Raw genomic sequence first — 18634 nt, forward strand, 5'->3', positions numbered from 1 at the left:
GAGATGAGCCAAGGTCCGAACCTCGTCCTGGGGTGGCTGTCCAGGCTCCACCTGGCCCAGTACGCGGAGTCCTTCATCGACAACGGGTACGATGACTTGGAAGTGTGCAAACAGATCGGGGAGCCGGACCTCGACGCCATAGGGGTCCACGGCGCGCACCACAGACGCAGACTGCTGGCAGCGGTGCAGAAACTGAAAGCCGAGGACCGAAGCGCCGCGCTGGGCTACTATTTCACCCTGGAGCCCCTGGATCCCTCCACTGGCGAGCCGTCCGATAGAACGCACGACCCGAGGACTTTGGGGTCCCGTCCACGGAGCAGAGGGGCGCACCCGTCCGGACCTGGGAGCCCGAGAGCCCCCGGTGACTTTGTGATTTACCCCAAGCTGAAGCTCAAAGTCCTGATCAGGGACAAACTCTCAAAAGACGGGATCGACCTGGGAGACGCGCCGTACACCTCCACGGTAGGCGGTTCCTGCGCTGTCTGTTCTGTTTGTGATGAAGAGCGATGAAGAGCGCGACGGATTTCTTTGATGGTTCTGACGTCCACTCGTGTGATGGCGCCGTGACCTCTGTGGGAAGGTCACGGCGCCATCCGTCCATCCTGATGACAGATGTTTAGTTTCACTTTGCTTTCGGGGAGCATCTTCCTTTGACAGCTGTCCATTCTGGGCAGCCTGTGGCGACTGTGGTTAATGTAATTGCACTAGATGGGTGTTATGATCGGGCATCAACCAGATCCGGGTCCTGAACGCCCTCGCCGGCTGATCCGTGCAACACGGCTGGGCACCAGGATGTATTTTATATTCACGCTTTGAAGCCGGAGGGAGAGTTTATCTTTTATCCGCGGTGGCACGTCGCCCAGAGAAATTTAATTCCTCTAATCCACATTCACTCTCATGTTGGTTTTGCCTTTCCTCAGCAAATGTGAGCTTAAAATGCGGCTCATCAACAATGAATGAATAAGCTCTGAGAGGCGGGCTTGCAGAAGGTCCTCGGTTCAAACCCAGTCATTCACAGTGTCCGTTGATGAACTGGTGACTTGTCTTGTGGGTGCACCCCTTCTCTCGCCCCATCAGCCAGGATCATGTCGTCGTCGTCCCCCCCCCCCCCCCCCAATGGGCATTTGACAATTCAGGTGCATCAGACTGAGTCCGTGGCTTTAGATGGTGTGTCTTGTGTTTTGATCCTTGTCTGTCTCCGGTTTGGTTTACATCTTTAATCCCACAATTTCTCATCCTCTCAGTTTAGCTTTGGACATACAATCAATTCCCAGTGAGCCATATGCTTTCCTGACTATTTCTTCATGCATGACTTGTTCGCACAGGCCCGAAGCTCCTAAAAGCGATGAGCGAGAGAGAGAGAGAGAGAGAGAGAGAGAGAGAGAGAGAGAGAGAGACAAACGCAATAAAAGCTTATTGAGCTGTGTCCATCATATTAAGTGTCTTACAGTCGGGGAGACGGAGCAGATACCCTTGTCTCTACATTTGAGTTTATGTGAATTATTTAATTTAGCTTCAAGTCCCAGTAGGATAAACCCGCGTGTGGATTATATTCATAATGCAAGGATGCAGGTACTTTTTTTCGGTACTTTTCAACATGACAGCTCAGATGTTGGGATGCATTAGCTGACACTTCTGTTGCTCACCATCAACTCTCCTTGGTCCTACACAACAAGATAAATATCTCCGCTTCAGGCATCGCTTGTCTCTCTATCGGTTTCTACATCTTCACAGTTTGTCATCGCTTCATGCAAACACAAGCTTACATTGACATGTCCATGTTTTAGGAAGAACCTTGGTCTTAAAGTTCATTTTTTTAAATCAATTCCCAAAATGTATAGTAATTCCCTTTGAATAGAATGTCCATTCTAAGTGCACATGTCAGTCGATGGTTAAGAAGCTCTCTCCTTGTGCATCAGCTGATTAGCTTTGTCATTTGATTACAAAGCATGCATTGTTCTTCTCAGCCGGACCCTGTTGGAACAGCTTCTCCTCATAGCTGTTTTAACAAAAGGCTCCATGAAGGCCTTGTTTAAAAAAAAAAAAACCTCTTCAGAATGGGGCACAAATCTTGGATTCCCCTGTTTTGCACTGCCGGCGGACCGGAGGGCCAGCAACACCAGCAGGCCGCTTTTGAATGAGGAAAAGCCTCCACTGAATGGAGCTCTGCAGCAGCTGCCGGCTGCCGCTGCCTTTGTCCCGTTAAAATAGAGACTGAATAGAACTGTCCAACAAGGATCATTCCCAAACACAAGCATTGATTTAACTACAAGGTGCAACATTATGTGAGAGAGGACCTGTAAATAAATGAGGAGTAGTCTGAATCCGTTTTTCTTTTGAACCAGGCAGCTTGATCAACAGGTACAAAGAGACAAGTCGTTTTCCCTAAGGCCTTGTGTGCGCCTTTCCCCCCTAACCCTTCTCTCTGCGCTGTCACCATCATGCTCTTGACATCTTTGAGCCACCGTACGCTGACCTTGATCATGTTCCATTACAAGGGCCAAACCGTACGCTTTGCTGGGCTATTTTTTTGCTGCGTGTGCGAGATTGGCCATTTCAGCAGGGCTAGCAAGTATTCTCAGTCAGTCAGGCAGAGGAACCGTGCAGCTCGGGGGCACCTTTCAAACAGCACAGTTCTATTTCTACCTTTTTATTTGGGCTTTGTAATATTGGCCACGATTTATTTGTCATTCTTCAGATTTGTACGACTCAACTTTTAAACATTTAATTCTGTAAAAGCCAGATCATTCATAAATGGATTTAGTTAAAAATCTAAATGTAAAATGTGTGTTTAAGATGAACTCTAAATACTTCGTTTACAGTCTGGCCAATAGGCTGCTGACGCTGACTGAATGTGGAACCATTAGGGGGGGTGTTGCGTTGTTAGCTGAAAGAATCAGGGCGAACCACATTTCTCCTCTCGGTGAGGCCATGCACGTACGTAAGCGTAGTAATGCTTGTTAAATATTCATTGTCACTTTTCATATCTGGCTCTGGTTCAGCAGTGCAGCTGGACGTGGCGCTGCTGCAGGCTTTCACAGCGCTATTATCTTTTGCTTACATTCTCACGTCCTCCTGTTTATTGTCGAGTCTGCTTGGAGGGCTTAGTGAAAGGGCTGCTGCTCTTGTGTGTGCTTTGACTTTACTCTTGCAGTGGGCCGTTGCACAGTGAAGTCGAGAGGTTGCTGACTGTCATTTCTACATGCGAGATTTAAAGTTTGCATGGTCACACGGTTAGTTTCGTGGGATGAATGTCTGATTTTAAGGGTCTATTTTTCTCTGTCAAGGTCAGGGAGAAATGAACGTCAATAATCTTGAGTAGGAATGTGAGTAAACATCAACAAGCATTTAGTTGTTTGAGTTATTTATAGTCAAAGGACAGATCCTTCAGCCTTAAATCTGCAACGTGCCACAGATGAGCTACCAGAGGTTTGCAAAATGCAGAACTTAATCTTAAAGGTCGGTCCCTATAAGGTCTGTTAGAGAACGTATTGTCGCGCTGTTGGCTCAACTGCCTAAACATAAATTAGTTCATGTGCAGTGTGGACGGGTGGGTTGCTGCTGCAGCCCAGACCACCCTAGTTGAGGGTGTTAATGTGATGTGTTGGAGTAGAGCCCAAATCGGTACGAGCCGAGATGGACCAAAGTAAGGTTGCCACGACAGAACGGTTTTAATCTCCGATAGGATCTTATACAAAATCTGTTACTGGATCATAACCCATGAATGGGGTTCAGTGTACATCAACAGAAATAAAATCAGCACATAAGAGTTAACTCAGTAACACCCTGGGGGTGGGGGGGAGTGGGTGAGTACTGGTTTGATATGAAGTCTGTTCTGCTGAACTGACAGGAGCCCCATTAGCTACAGCTTTCATGTCTAACCCCGGCCTGCTCTGCTGCCTGCACCGCTGCCCACTTTGCCCTGGGCTTTCCACAGACGTCCACCCAGACGTGACAGCTGCGGTGCGTGCAGAAGCCGAGGGTTCACCTTTGCTCTTGCGGTTTTCAGAAGTCAGTATATGTCATGCTGTTGGCGATTGCAAAGCTTTCACTGGGATTAATGCTGACAAGCCAGGTAAAATTCCATATGGCACATCAGCACCAGTGTTCCAATATACCTCTGACTTTGTGTCTGGTGCGTCACCGGTCATGCATCTAATGAATATTACAACATCGAGTTAAGAGATGGACAGAGCAGACTCCTTAAGACTTGGCCTGCTGCATACGTCTCTTTCACAGTGACCCCAGCAGACACGTTACACCTTTTGTAAATGTCACATAGTCACGTCACCATCACGAACCAAGTCAAGCCGCTCCTGACATTTCATTTTGAACTCCAGGGAAAGGTTGTGGACGCTGACATGGTTGAGATGTGAACGTATTGCCTTCTCTGTTTTCTTGAAACGGGCACAATGCAGTGCAAGTGTCTACAGTGATGTCTTTAATGGTTGTTTAATCAATTTGCGAGCTGATATTGATATTGTGTTGACCTAAAGCAGTTTTAGGTTGCACGCACTGGCATCTAGAGCTGCATTGATTTAGGGTCTCGGGTTTAAGATTAATCAATAATACAAAGCAAGAACGAGGAAATTGGGTTTGTGTATTTCTTTAAATGATCTCAAAGGAAAAAAAGTATTTCTGCAAAAGGGTCAAATGAACAGACAGCATCTCACTGCAAGGTCCCCAGAATCAAGCCAACACTGATGAATTAGAGGAACATTGTCAGTTTGAAATCTGATTTACGTTTGTGTGTTGACATTCCATAGTAGCGATGAACACCCCGCAGTCGTTTGTGTGCATAACGCGAGTTTTCAGGGATTCCTAGAACACTTGTTTGCCTGCCTGCAGGGCTGCACACTAAATCTATTTGTGGCTCAAATCTGCTGCGTTGAATATTTATCATGCAGATGCGCTTTCACTTTTCCTTCGTGCACCCAAGTGCCTCATTACTCAGCCGACTGTGGATCGCTGTTGATGACTTGAACTTCAAAGTGGAGCGGCTGACATTTAGCTCTCCTCTTCGGAGTTCTTCTCCACAGCCGTCGTTGCAGAAAGCGATTCGTGCATTTTACTTGGCCTGAAGCGTAGACGGACAGTTTCAGACATGACAGAATGTTTTTGTAAAGAACACCATAAAGCTTTATTTAATGGACAAGCTGCAAGTTTCTTAACTGTTGATGGGTCTTGGGTTTGACCTTATTGTTTTTAGCGATATGTCTTTATTGGCTCTTAAAACCTTTTTTCTAGTTGGAGATTGATTAGCCTCTCTGATATATGCAATAGATCAGTGTCGTAAGTGTGCACTGTGTATAAAATCAGCCATTTATAGATTGCCTTGCCTGCCTCGTCTTAATATCATCCTCAAGGTTATTTCCACATCCGACGCACTGTACCCATTATTCCGTTTTCTCTGAAGCCTACTAGTCATTATCACGTATAATTGCCGCCATGGTAGCCAATAAAGGCTAAATGAGAAACGTGACTGTGTTCATCTATTATCTCATTAGCTCTGTACAGTGACATTTATGGATGGTCCTCATGCAAGTACAAAAAAAACGTGATATTGCACAATGAGCTTTTGCTACGCTTGTTTTCTTCTGCTTGTTTTTTTTTTTTAGAGAGGATTCACTGCCCTGCTGTTCAAATTAACTTTGTTTTTAATTTAACCCTCTACCTCAGGGGTCCCCAAACTACGGCCCACCTCCACATTTGGCCCGCCCCCCCCCCTGAACAATAATAGAGACAAAAAAATAAAGGTGACATGAATGTCATTTGTACTTGTGCATTCTTGTGCATTCAGTGTTACACAATAAATAATAGTCCTTTGAGGGCTCGTTTAGAGAATGAGCAGGATCATGCAGTCGGACTCCCCCAGCGGGGCTGCTTCAGATCTCTCCACACATAATTATCGGCTAAACGCAGCGGAGAGGATCAGAGGAGCAAACAGGACTGTAGTCTGATTGAAGGATTACAGGCATAAATTACTGCATGATATTATTTTCTTGATGGGTCTGCGTGTTCTCTGTTTAAAATATAATTTAAAATGTAAAATTAAAGCGTCTTTGTCACTCAAATAGTCAACATAAAATTGAAAGGCAGCTATTTTGAAATGTTTAATCAATTCCTAACATTTTCTGCTTTACAAATTTCCCGATCTTGATTGACAGCTGCCCTTGACTCCCGCGCTGGAGGAGAAGTGGACGTGAGGCTCTTTTTGAAGGATCAGCCACCGCAGTGATTTACTGTTGGCAGCCGGGTCTCAGAGGATCACGGCGCAGTCGCACAAGGGTAATTACAGGAGCACGGGGCGTGAGGGGGGGTGGAGGATTTCAGCACCTCTGAATCACACATGGTCCGAGGAATATGAACAATCCACATCCTCCTTCACCGCCAGACCAAAGCAACCGGAGCTTCTCACATGAATTGTCTTGAATTTAAATAGAGGTCTCCGTATTTGATCGGAACACTGTTGAATTAAACATGCTTCAGAGAGTAAGAATAATATGAGGTTGCCCCCACTACAAAAACACAGTGAGGATCCAGAGAGGATGAATTTCTATGCAAGTGATTTAACTTCAATCTAGAAGGGGCGGTTCTCTGTTTGATCTCCGCTGAATTAAACATGCTCCAGAGGATGGGAACAAGCCCTTTTAATTCAATCCATGGCGTTTCTTCTAAAGAAATGATGGTGATAACGGGTTTTATGGCTGGAGCCTTTTGAGGTTTCCTGCATTTATCTCGACTGGTTTCAGCTTCCATATAAAATCCAGAACGAGATTTACGTCCGTGAACAAAAGGTTTGTTTGGTGCCCCCTGTCTGCCCTTTTAATCTTCTTTGGCGTTTCATTCACATCCTTCTTTTTAAATCTGGCTGCTTTCCCTCAGTGTCATCCATATTCATGCATTGATGCATGCCAGGAAAAACGTGTTGCAGTTTGTTTGTCTTTGGCGGAAAACGTCTACATTTTTTGTGACGTATCAGTTAGAAACTACCACAATCTACTAATCTCGGTCATGTTTCTGTTCTTTCTCCCCACCGTTTACAGTGTCTGACGTGCACTAGTGATGCCTGGAACACACAACTCTGCTCCTGACAGATCTTTCAAACACATTTCGATGTGCATTGTGCCGTCAAACCCCTCGCGCGGGGCTTGCCAAAATCCACTTACCACTCAGTCATGAATGGTTAAGCTCCCTCACTGATCCTGTTTTTCTCTGCAGGGAACCCTGGGGGGGTGTCGATCAGGACTGCGTGACACACACACGCACACCCTTCACACTTCATAGATCTAACACCACCGCTGTCACACGAGACTCTCCTTGATGACGGTGCTTAGACCTGCATGCGTTTTAGATGTTTCGTTCACACTTCCCTGCATCGATTCTTCCTCCGCTTGTCCAGCTGGAGTCCTGAGCTTTGTTTGCTCGGAGCACACGTCTTTTGTATACAATAGCTGGAACTGCACTGTTTGCATTAGACAGGGTCTCTGTGTAGATTGGATCTTCAGTGGCTTGTCCAGCAATGGCTGGATACGTACCGTTGTGTGTGTATATACACGAGTCTTTCCACTGACATGTGAATCCTGTTTCTCGCTCTCCTGATCACTGAGCGATCTCCGCTGAGATCAAAGCTCAGATGAGTGCTCACAAACCTTGACGGTGATGGGAATGGAGCTCGCCTGTCAGGGAGGAATGGCGTCTTTCTCCGATTCCCTCTGCACCTCAAAGTGATGAGCAGTCCACTGCTGTATAGCCAGGCGGGAAACTGCCCACGCTCAGAACGTAGCCCTCCACCATCCATACGCAGCTCAGCAGAGGATCTGACTCAAGTATTGTCACCTCTTGCTGCTCACTGCTCTGGAGTCAGTTAACCAAAGACGATTAGAGGAAAAGATGCTGACGGTTATCCCTCTTCGCTTTTCAAACTCCCTGACATTCAGGTAGCTGTTGGAGGACTCTTGCTTTTTGCTGCCACCTGCCGGTCAACAGGCCATTTTTCAAAAAGGCTGTGTGGCTAATTCATGTTTAGTTTCGTTTTTTTTTGGTAGTATTCTGTCCCAACTTTTTACTTTATATACATCATGCAGGATGTTCAGATGATGAGCTGCACCTCAGCTCAAAAGGGAGACGTTTTTGACCAATACATAGCATTTATTCCAAACACAATAAAGCCAGTCACGTGACTCTTCAGCCACTGCAGATATAAAATATGCAGACATAAAACTCGCACGCTAAGACTTGCGTGTTTATATGAGCATGTGAGTCAGCCGCTCCCTGAGGGCCACAGCTGGAGAGAGCGGAGCGCCCCACCCAGCAGGAGGGCATCACATGTGGTTGTAACTCCCTAACTAACCGCCCCTCCACCAAACGCCCTCTGACTTCCCCTCCCCTTCCCCTTCACTTCAGGATGTATTGTCCTCCTCTCATTGAGCTTCCATAGAGTGTCATTCACTCACAGCAGCGTGCAGCAGCAGAGGAGCAGCGAGGGTAGGGTGACTCCTGTCGGCCGCCAGATGCCCGGTTGTGGTGAGTGTTATTTTTATGTTTGTGCTGGAATGTGATCCTGCGGCTGGACACAATACTTTCCTGAAAATGAACGGATGAATATTGAATTTCGTGTCATGTCTCTCTAAAGAAAGCTCGGTGTGTTCATGGACTCTTGGCTCGTTTAATGAAGACTCTTTGAATAGGTAAAGCTTAAACAAGTCGGGGCTTGTTTGGGTGATCTATTCAGACATCCCTGAAGACAATATTCTTTTGTATTCACTGGGGTTCATAGCAAGATCTTCCCTGCTGTGCTGTGTAACAGAGCTGTCGCTTGTTTGATAAGGTTGTATTTAACAAGATAAGAATGTCACATTTGATGTAAGCACCTTGTCTGAGGTGTGCTGCCTTTGGAATGCGTTGCCAGATCCAGATTTCCCTTCAGGACGTTTGTTATCAGAGGCAGAAAGTATCTAACCCTTTACGAGCTTCTCTTCAGTGACGTTTGAACCCAAACCCTGTCTGATAAGAATGTTCTTGCACTTTGTGACCCGGGGTGTCATTGCCTGAAATATGTCAGAGGAAAAAGTAAGACCACTAATTTTGACATTCTGGGCCCTGGGGGCATCTTTTGTGCATCTTTTGTGCTCCTACAGGATGCTCGTCGCCTGAGAAATGCAACGCCACTCTCTCTTTTTCAAGCCTCTGTGGTCGATGCCTCATGCTGCAATTTTGGCTTCCAGACCATTAATTTGGAGACAGAGGGAAATAAAAAAGAGGGCTGGAATATTTTCCAAAAACAAAAAAGACTTTTTGGTGCGCCGATGGAACTTGCATTGTCTGTTTAGTCTGACATTGAGCTCAGTTTGTTTCCTGTATGCTTGAGCCGTGTTTATTTGCATGGCGTATGTACACATGCAGCATGTCTAATAAGCGCTCGGGGTGATGCGGCGCCGTGTAGCTGCGTGACAATGGGCTGTTTATGTGGATCGGTTGCGGTCGGAAGCAGCAGAGAGGCTGCAGCCAGACACGGTTCAGGAGTCCTCAGTCAGCCTCAGCCTCGTGTGAAAAACAGACACGTTTGCAGACGATTGTCGACCCTGAACGCGTCATTTACCAAAGAATGGCCCTCTTCTCTGGGTAGTTAAAGACAGTCGCAGTCTATCATTCCCAGACAAGAGAGCCCACTGTGTTATTTTTCACTCGCAACGGGCACATTTGCATACCTTCAGTGTACAACATGAGCTAATAACAATGCTATAAACGCTTGATGGATATACTGGAGGGCTTTTATTTCATTTTATTTCTCGTCACCAGACATCTTACATGTTGCATTACCCACAATGTAACCTTTTTATCTCCTATATAGTGCAGATAAACTTCAGTGTAGTAATAGCATCATTAGACGACCATTTGTAATCTCTCTTTAGTCAGGAATGAGTTCCACTGACACGGAAACGGGTCATGTGTGTCGATGAAGGTCACGAGGTCGTAAAACTCAGCAGAAATTCTCCCAAAATGATTTATCCCTCCTGTTCTCTCTTCCCACTCAGCCTCAGACACGCACCTTCAGGGGGGGTTGGAGTCGAACGGGACAAACGCTCATCCGACTGACTAATTCCGCTCGTTGTGATTTACGGCACACCGATCCGCGGCCTTGTGAGTCAACTCCTGAATAAGAGTCACGGCTGTGTCACATGATGCTTCCTTCTGGCCGGGGGGTCAGGCTCGCCGAGGTGGAGGAGGTTGCTGGGCAGGAAGGACAAACAAAGCGGAGCCGATTTCACAGCTGCGTGTCTCTGATGCTTTCACCCTGACGGGGCTCTATCTCGGTGTTTGTTTTGCTGCTGACCGTTCCAAACCCTGGAACAATGGCTGCAATCACCACGGCGGTCAGTGGTCTACCGCGTTTGCCTGATGTGTGGCTTCTTGCTCAACCTGAGCTGGGTGTCGCGTCCCCCCTCCCTTCTCTGCAGTCATGCCTGGGTGAGTGTCTAAATGTCTGCTTATCTCCTGCAGGATGGCTCTGTGGGGAAGCTCGATGACCTGGCTCGGGAGTATTCTCAGTATTACGCTACGCCGCTCAGCGACGTGTGTGAAAGGATGGAGGAGCTTCGGAAACGCAAAGTAGTGCAGGATGCAGAGATGGTAAACGGACTTCTCAGTCCTCTGTTTCTTCGTTCCTTGTGCTTGTTGATTCATCAGAAATCTTTTGAAGATTTGTCATTTGGGGAAATTAACTTAATTACCTGCTTCCTGAGCACTTGGGTGTGTTTTTCACATCTGTTCCTGCGTGCTCCAATCACAAGTGGGCAGCTAAAGGTGGCATTATAATATGTGACCACTTGCATTCTGATTTTATTTCAATGCTTGATATGCCAGTAAATACTCAGATCACTGAGACAAGCTGACACCAGTTTATAGACCCGCAGCATGAGCTGCAGGTCCACATAAATAAGATGTTGTCATCTCATATTAACATCTGTCTGTTAATCTGTGTTATTCCACGATGCGGCCAGGCCGATTCGGCTATTTCTATTTCTGTGTTATGATGACACTGTAATTTTCTCCTCTGCTAACCCGTCCTGTGATTCCAGGAACAGGTTGACTCAGCGGCCGCATCACTGCAGCTCCGATCCCAGATCCAGGTGAGCGTCCCAGTCCGGAAGAAGGTGCATCAGCAGCATCAGTGATTTGGCCTCGTCAGAATTATACTGAGCAAAACAATGAAAATCCAAAACACTGAACACGTCGGCGACACAGAGATCTGGCCTTGACGCTGTCCGGGAATGTGAGGGAACACATTCTGAAATGTGACTGCTGGTATAATATGCAGTATTTTCAAAGTACAACAACTTACCATTCAACAAATGACCTCAAATTCCTCTTTTGTTATTCCTACAGTTGGATCAGTCTATGCTAGAAGCGGCTTCTTTTTAATCTGCTTTCCTTTCTATAAAAATTAAAACTCACCCATGAATTAGATTCAAACGCCTCAGAAAGATGAATCATTTCTTATTTATGTATTCAAGTTCACGCTGTTTCCGTCTCTTTAAGGAATCCCTGGGGCTCAGCAGCAACATGTCCACTCCAGAGATGGAGAGAAGGTAAAAAGTGGATCCTGTAGTGTTTTAATATTATAGTCACATGCCAGACATTGTCAGCCTCCTTGGCTCTGGGAGCCGCGAAGCATCAGTAAAGAACTGGGACATGCGGGATGGAAGCATTCCAAGCATTCCAAGCTTTAACGTTTTTATATTTGGAGGTGTTCCTTGTCTCTTTGCCGTTGCACCGCTGTCCTTGGACACTATATTTCATAGCTGTTTCACTGTTGGGAGCTGAACTGTGATTCCTCTTCCATTAATAACGTTCCACTCCTTCCTGCTGTCCTCCAGTCACGTTCCCGAAGCGCTTGTGTGTCACCTTCCTTCCTGCCATTGTTTCTTTTGAGGGATTTCAGAGGATTAGTCATATTTTGTCATTGGACGGCTGGACGTCGCTCATGACTAATGACAAAAGCAGCATGTTGGTTTCACGAAGCTTGTTACGAGTTTTTATTTATTTATTACTCAGAACCAGGACGGGAAGGCAGCAGAGGGGCTTCATCGAAAACCTACACTGCCCCTAGTGGGATGAAAATATAACAGAGATAGAACAGTCCCACTGCATATTATTCACTTTCATGCCAAAATATTATATATGATTATTTTTGTCTCCTGTATTCCTATTCACTATAGAATTTAGAAAGCAGTTCTGTAGAAGTCTTTATAGGAAGCGTGATAAATAAATCTACACAAGCTGAAAGAGTCAGTTGACGCAACAAACAACCCTGATGGAGAGAGAGAGAGAGAGAGAGAGAGAGACGCCACGTTAGGACTGTGCTCTAGAATCCTGACTGGATGTGAAAAAGGCTATTGTTCGTGTGATGGCCGTAGAGCGCTGACTTCTGTCTATCAGCCAAGAACCTTTCCATCTGTTGTTGACTCTAATCTCTATGATGCTAGTGTCATGAGGGACAAAACACTTTTGTGTATTCTTTTTAATTTAGCGCAAGTCTAGAGGATAGACAGACGTGCAAATGTGGATGTAAATGGATATCAGAGAACATGAAGAGAATCACTTTGGACAGCAGGTAGTGTTTGGTTCAGGACTTTGAGTCCACATTTAAACTCTTTTTTTTCTAACAGATTCTTCTTTCTTTTAGGTTTCCTGTGCACAAATCTAGCGCTGATGATGGATCAGGAGGTAAGTTTGAAATTCAGATGACTTTTAGATACAGGCTTCCTATGCTTAGTTTAAAATTAGATGCCAATATTCCCCTGAGCTACTTTAAACCTGTTAAAATATCTTATAATCCACTGGTCTCTTCTTCGAGAGCCGCAATATTTTTTTTTATTATTAATGAAATGCTACAAATACGACAGATATACTGGATCACACATTAATTATGTGATGCTGTTTATATGTTTTCTCTGCACTAAATCAAACTGAATTATCTTGTGAAGGTAAATTGGACGGAAAGAAAAAGAGCAAATATTTTTGGCAGAGTTTTAGGAAGTCACAGAAAGAAGTGGTGCGTCAGACTTCAAAAGGTATGTTCAGACTTTAGTTTATCCTTTATAATGTGAAAACTGTCAGTTGAGGTTTCTGCTTTGTTTTTTACCTGACAGGTGATGACGTTGGTTTTGTGGCCAGTGAAATCACCATGAGTGATGAAGAGCGCATCCAGCTGATGATGATGGTGAAGGAGAATATGATCTCTATAGAAGAAGCCCTGGCACGGGTATGATGTCAGATTCTCTGTCGGATCGAATGTGACATTCTTGTTTTTTGTGCGAGTCCTGACGCAGCAGGGTTTGTGAGTTCTTTGTGAGCTTGTCCAGCCCATCATGTGCAGGACTTCATCACACTTAATGCTCCACTTTAGACTCCACAGTGAAGCTTGCAGCTTACAACATCTTTTCGCTCGGGATGTGTGAACATTAAAAACGCTGTAAATTGTCTGTTCGGCCTCATGAATAGGATCAAACCCTGATTTTATCTGCACGATTAAAGGACTGCAGTTCAAATGAATCCTCAGTTCGTCTCTCTTTTCAGCTGAAAGAGTTCGAGATACAGAACAGACAGACGAGCAGGTCCGATCCTGCAGACTGGACCGAACCCTCCAGTCCCACCTTGCATGAGATGATCGGCTGCAACGTGAGTCTCTCAAGCGCCCGATGGCATCTTTTTACCGTTGAATCACAACCCCTGATCTATTCGTGCCAAGGCTGCTGAGCTGTTCCCTCTATCCCTCGGATGAACTCGGGGCCCCTCTAAAGCCCCACAGCCCAGGGCCTTCCCCCCAATAGCAGGGCAGTAGATGGACTCCTATTCATTGCTGTCAAAGCGCTAACCCCCTATTATGCTGTAGTGGGCAAGTGGATTCAGCTCAGGGCCCTGTTGTGCAGGCCGCAGCTCTTTTATGCATGGATGGGGCGATTAGGGGGCTCAGGTTCAGGCACATTTTTCAGATCTGTGGTCTGATGTGTGTGTGTGTGTACATCTTATTGTGTCTTTATTCATTTATTAATAATTCGAAACTGTCATATTTAAAGCTGCAAATCTGGTGAAACCTGAGTAGGCGACTCAAGTCTTTTAAATTGCCATCATTTATTCCTTGGGTTTCTGTGATGGAGGGAGGGATCCTGTTGTTGTTGTACAACTAGCTTCACCAAACGTTGCATTAACTATTATTGAAATATGACAAGTATTTGAATTCGTTGACTGGAATCACAGCATGCTTTCTTTAAATACATATCATCCTGTTCTTTTCGTTCAGCCTTGCGACCTGTCCGACCCCGAACAAGAGGAATCTGTGTCGTTCCGGAGACTCCATAAATTGGTCAACTCAACCCGGAAGGTGAAGAAGAAGCTGATCCGCATTGATGAGTCTAAGAGGCCTGGAGCAGAGGGTACTGAAGGGCTTCATTTCATCGAGTCTCTCTAGACAACGGTCCCAGACTGCCCACGCTCTGGCCGTGTTTTTACTATGTATGCCGGGGGGGGGGGGGGGGGGGGGCAAGTTTTAAAGCAGGTGTTTACAGTAGAGGCACACGTTGTTTGAAGTGGATGTGGTGCGCCGCAACGCTGCATGTGACGCAGAGTCTAGACCAAACATCAGCTGCATCTAATTACTGTTTGACTTAGTATATCTACTACGATAACAATATTTACTGTGTGGTTTCACTAGTGGTGAAAATATGTTTTGAAAAATATCTCCTCCAACTTGTTTCCAAAAGACCCCCCCCCCCCCCACAGCATGCCATGAAATGGATAATAATCGGGGGTGGAAATGTAGAAAAGTCTGTATTTTTCCTTCCAGAGAGATTTAACATAGACGGTGTTCCTGGGGGAGATGCCAGCACATCCCTGGGTGCAGGGCTGCAGAGGAACTCAGCCATGAGCTCCCTGGCCTCAGCTCTGCGGGACCAGCTCGCCTATGACAGGGATTCTGACAGCCGGACCACCTGCCCCTCCTCCAGCAGCCTGGACACCTGCAGCAGCCAGAAGATTTTCCAGGTCTTTGCCAGATCCAGCGGAAGCCCTGTTCATCAGGAGACGAGTGTAGCAGGGGAGGCGAGGGAGGCGAGCGGAGGCAGCGGCTCCTCCTTTTCTGAAACGGAGTGTTGCAATCGCGAGGAGGTCAGAATGGCTCGCTCGGTTACCGACGGAGAGCTCCGTCATCGGATCCTCAACACGCTTACCCACCATGGGGTGAGTACAGAGAGACGCAATGAATGAATATTTTCACCCTCAGGCTGTAAAATGTCAGTTCCATCCTTCAAATATAAAGAAATGAAACCCAAGTCAGAAAAATGATTTTATTTAATGGGACTAGGGGCTTTTTGCTTTTGATTATTAGTCATTTATACTTTTGGCCTGAGTTCCTGAAACTCTCTGCTCATGCATGTCCTTTCTTTTGTTTGACAGAGAGCCGGCAGCTTTGGCGGATTTGACTTCTCCAGCCGCTCAGCTCACATGGTGACTTCTGACAATGCAAACTTTGTATGCATCACTCGCTTTCTCAATTTTCCACTGAATCAAATAGTTCTTTCTCATTTGCCCTTTTCTGCCTTATGTGTGCACGCTAATTAGAATAAAGACAGTGGCGGCTTGAGAGATCCCGTGAAGTCTCCACCAGCATCTCGTATTTCTCTGGGTAGAAAAGTCAAGTCAGTGAGGGAAACGATGAGAAAACACATATCCAAGAGATACCACAGCTCTCTGAGCGAACATGTAGGTACAGCCAGTAATGAAGCATCCGTCCGTGTTGCTGCTACAGCTCGTCCATAACTCTTTCATCGCCCGTTTCCTAGTCAAGCCCAGACCACATGCCCAGCTGCCCTCATTCACCTCAGACGGACGCAGACTCTCTGGAGAAACCCAAACTGAAGCCTGGAGGCTCTGTGGAGAGTCTGAGGAGTTCCCTCAGTGGACAGAGTTCCATGAGTAAGTCTGGGTGTGCATGAGCCAGATCCAGGTCTACTTTCAAATAATTCTTTGTTTGAACGAGAAGGTAAACACATCTGGTGTGAAAGAGAAAAGCATTTCAAGAGGGAGAGTCTAAACTTCCTAGTTTCACTGTCTGTGCCGTGACACCTGGCTCTCCAGGCGTGTGTGTTAATAGACGTGTGGGTGTGAAGTGGCTCATTTGTCTTCGTGCGGTCGTTTCAGGCGGTCGGACAGCCGGCACTACCGACTCCTCCAACAGCAACAGAGAGAGTGTGAAGTCTGAGGATGGGGAAGAGGATGAGATGCCTTACCGCGGCCCCTTCTGTGGACGCGCCCTGGTTCACACGGACTTTGTCCCCAGCCCTTACGACACCGACTCCCTCAAACTGAAGGTACAAACGCCTTATCCATCCCCCAAAAAACCATGCAATACATACACGGGAGCTGGTTCCTTCTAAGAAACTCTCACGCTGCAGAATGGAGACCTCATCGATATCATCAGCAAGCCTCCAATGGGGACGTGGATGGGGATGCTCAACGGTAAAGTCGGCACCTTCAAATTCATCTATGTGGACGTCCTGAACGAAAAGGAGGCGAAGCCCAAAAAGACGCGTAGGAGGAGGAAGGCCCGGCAGCCCAAACCCACATCTGTGGAGGAGCTCCTTGAGCGCATCAACCTCAAAGTAATGAACTCAGACTCGTATCAGGATCTGACACACACACCGGTGGAGGAAGAGCCTGATCTTTAAAAGGATTTTGTGGCTCGCGTGTTGAAATGGGTCTGAACAATGAGGCCAAGCCATTTCAGAATGGCCAAAACCCAAAAGCAAAATATAAAAGTGTTCTACAGTGTTTGAGAATGTAGAGAAACACAACTAAATCTGAGTTGTTGCAACAGGATTCGTTCTCTCATTTTCAATCGCCGGTTATTTTCATTTCATTCAGGTTGTGTGTAGATTTGTGCCGTTCTGTCTGAGCATCGGACCCCCCCCCCCCTCTCCACAGGAGCACCTCCCCACCTTCCTTTTCAACGGCTACGAGGATCTGGACACATTCCAGCTGCTGGAAGAGGAGGACCTGGACGAGCTGAACATCAGAGACGCCCAGCACAGAGCGGTGCTGCTTACTGCTGTGGAGCTGCTGCAGGAGTACGACGGTGGGTCGGGTGACCAACAGCACATTTAGTCTCACCCGAGCGCCGGATAGACACAACAACACCGTAAACAATCAGATGCATTCACCAAATGTAGCAATATTCAAAGAAGATTGACGATTTCAAAGATACTGGCCAGGCTGTCTGATCTAATGAAGGGACATTCAGGAATGTTATTTCAGTGTTGTGATTATTTTACCTGGAAAGAACCTTAAACTATTTAAGTATTGCATTTACAGCACTAACCGAACCCCCACCCCACCCCGTATAATTTGTGTCTGTCTTTGCCCTGCAGGAAGCAGCGACCCAGAGCGAAGCAGTCAGTGCGGCGGCTCACAGGAGAAGCTGCTCTCGGATGGATGCGGCGTCCCGGGCGACTCCCCGCGGGACTCCGGTTGCTACGAGAGCAGCGAGAACCTGGAGAACGGTAACCTGGACACCTGAGTCACCCGTCAACGGGCCCCCCCCCTTCCCACATCAGAGAGACGTGGAACATTTCAAGCCACCAGGCTCAGTTTTCGTGCCGTCTGGGTCAGACTCCGCTGATGTCGGATTCACTTCTCCAAGTCAAATCTTTCTGGTCTTCCTGCATCAACTAATGAACAAACTATTTTACTTTCACTTCTTGTCTGCTTTGAGACATTACACGCCTTTCTTTAAAGCGTAACATTTAAGATGGGACCAGGCGTTCTGTTATTATGGGACTTTATGCTTTCCAGAGGGCATGCAGTGGTTTTTGCTGTTGAACTGGTGATAATAGCTCCATAGTTTGTTTGTTTTTAGTTATTGCAGTGCATTTTCTGTGAATGCTTGCTTTACTCATTGCTATCACTCTTATATATATTATTAGGGGAGACTTAAAGGAACACCCATAAATTAGAAACATTAGTCATTGTCTATATCAGCGGAAACAACTAAAGATGAAGACAGCAAAAGCTCATGTGGCATAATCCACATCTGGTGAAGAGCCCATAGCGACGAGAAAATATGTTATTTACACTGTTTTTATGATCAAATTGCTGTATCTATATTCATAAGCAGGAAGGGAGTTTTCATTTTTGGCTTAACACTTCCTTTAAACTTAGACGTTGCAAAATGCAGAGATCAGTGTTTCCTGTGAAGGAGGGTCCTTGCAACAGTTTGTGTGTTCAAAGAACGACGTCACATTGTCGTTTGTGTATATTTTTTTTAGTCCAGTAAAAAAAAATCCACAATTTTTTATCATGTGCCTGAACGCTGCATAGTCATGCAGAATAAGTCAAATATTTACTTAAACTATAACTTGTTTCAAAGAGGCATTTTGTATACTTGTAAATGCACTGAAATGCAGAATTTAAAATGATTTAATGCGTTAAAAGCTGAACTTGTGGCAGGTTGAGGTTCTGAAGTCATTTCCTGAAGTGTGCTCCTGTCACGGCTCAGCGCGAGGAATAAATTGCTCCTTGCTTTACCAGACTGGATTGCTTCCTTCTTTTCTTTCACGCACCGAGCAAGAGGTTGCCA

General features: G+C 46.1%; 1 protein-coding gene across 1 annotated transcript; it reads left to right on the top strand.

Annotated features, from left to right (window-relative positions):
* The first annotated feature begins 3 nt into the window (after window positions 1-3).
* sash1b (SAM and SH3 domain containing 1b) lies at window positions 4-17575 on the top strand. Its single transcript, XM_068752127.1, has 17 exons — window positions 4-462; window positions 10504-10632; window positions 11082-11132; window positions 11542-11591; window positions 12689-12729; window positions 12990-13076; window positions 13155-13267; window positions 13582-13683; window positions 14306-14438; window positions 14849-15240; window positions 15457-15522; window positions 15622-15762; window positions 15843-15975; window positions 16201-16370; window positions 16455-16661; window positions 16984-17134; window positions 17427-17575. The coding sequence occupies exons 1-17, from the start codon at window positions 4-6 to the stop codon at window positions 17573-17575; spliced, it is 2574 nt and encodes an 857-aa protein (XP_068608228.1).
* The last annotated feature ends 1059 nt before the right edge of the window (window positions 17576-18634 follow it).

The sequence above is a fragment of the Brachionichthys hirsutus genome, chromosome 18 (genome assembly GCF_040956055.1).
Source record: "Brachionichthys hirsutus isolate HB-005 chromosome 18, CSIRO-AGI_Bhir_v1, whole genome shotgun sequence".
Lineage (NCBI taxonomy): Eukaryota > Metazoa > Chordata > Actinopteri > Lophiiformes > Brachionichthyidae > Brachionichthys > Brachionichthys hirsutus.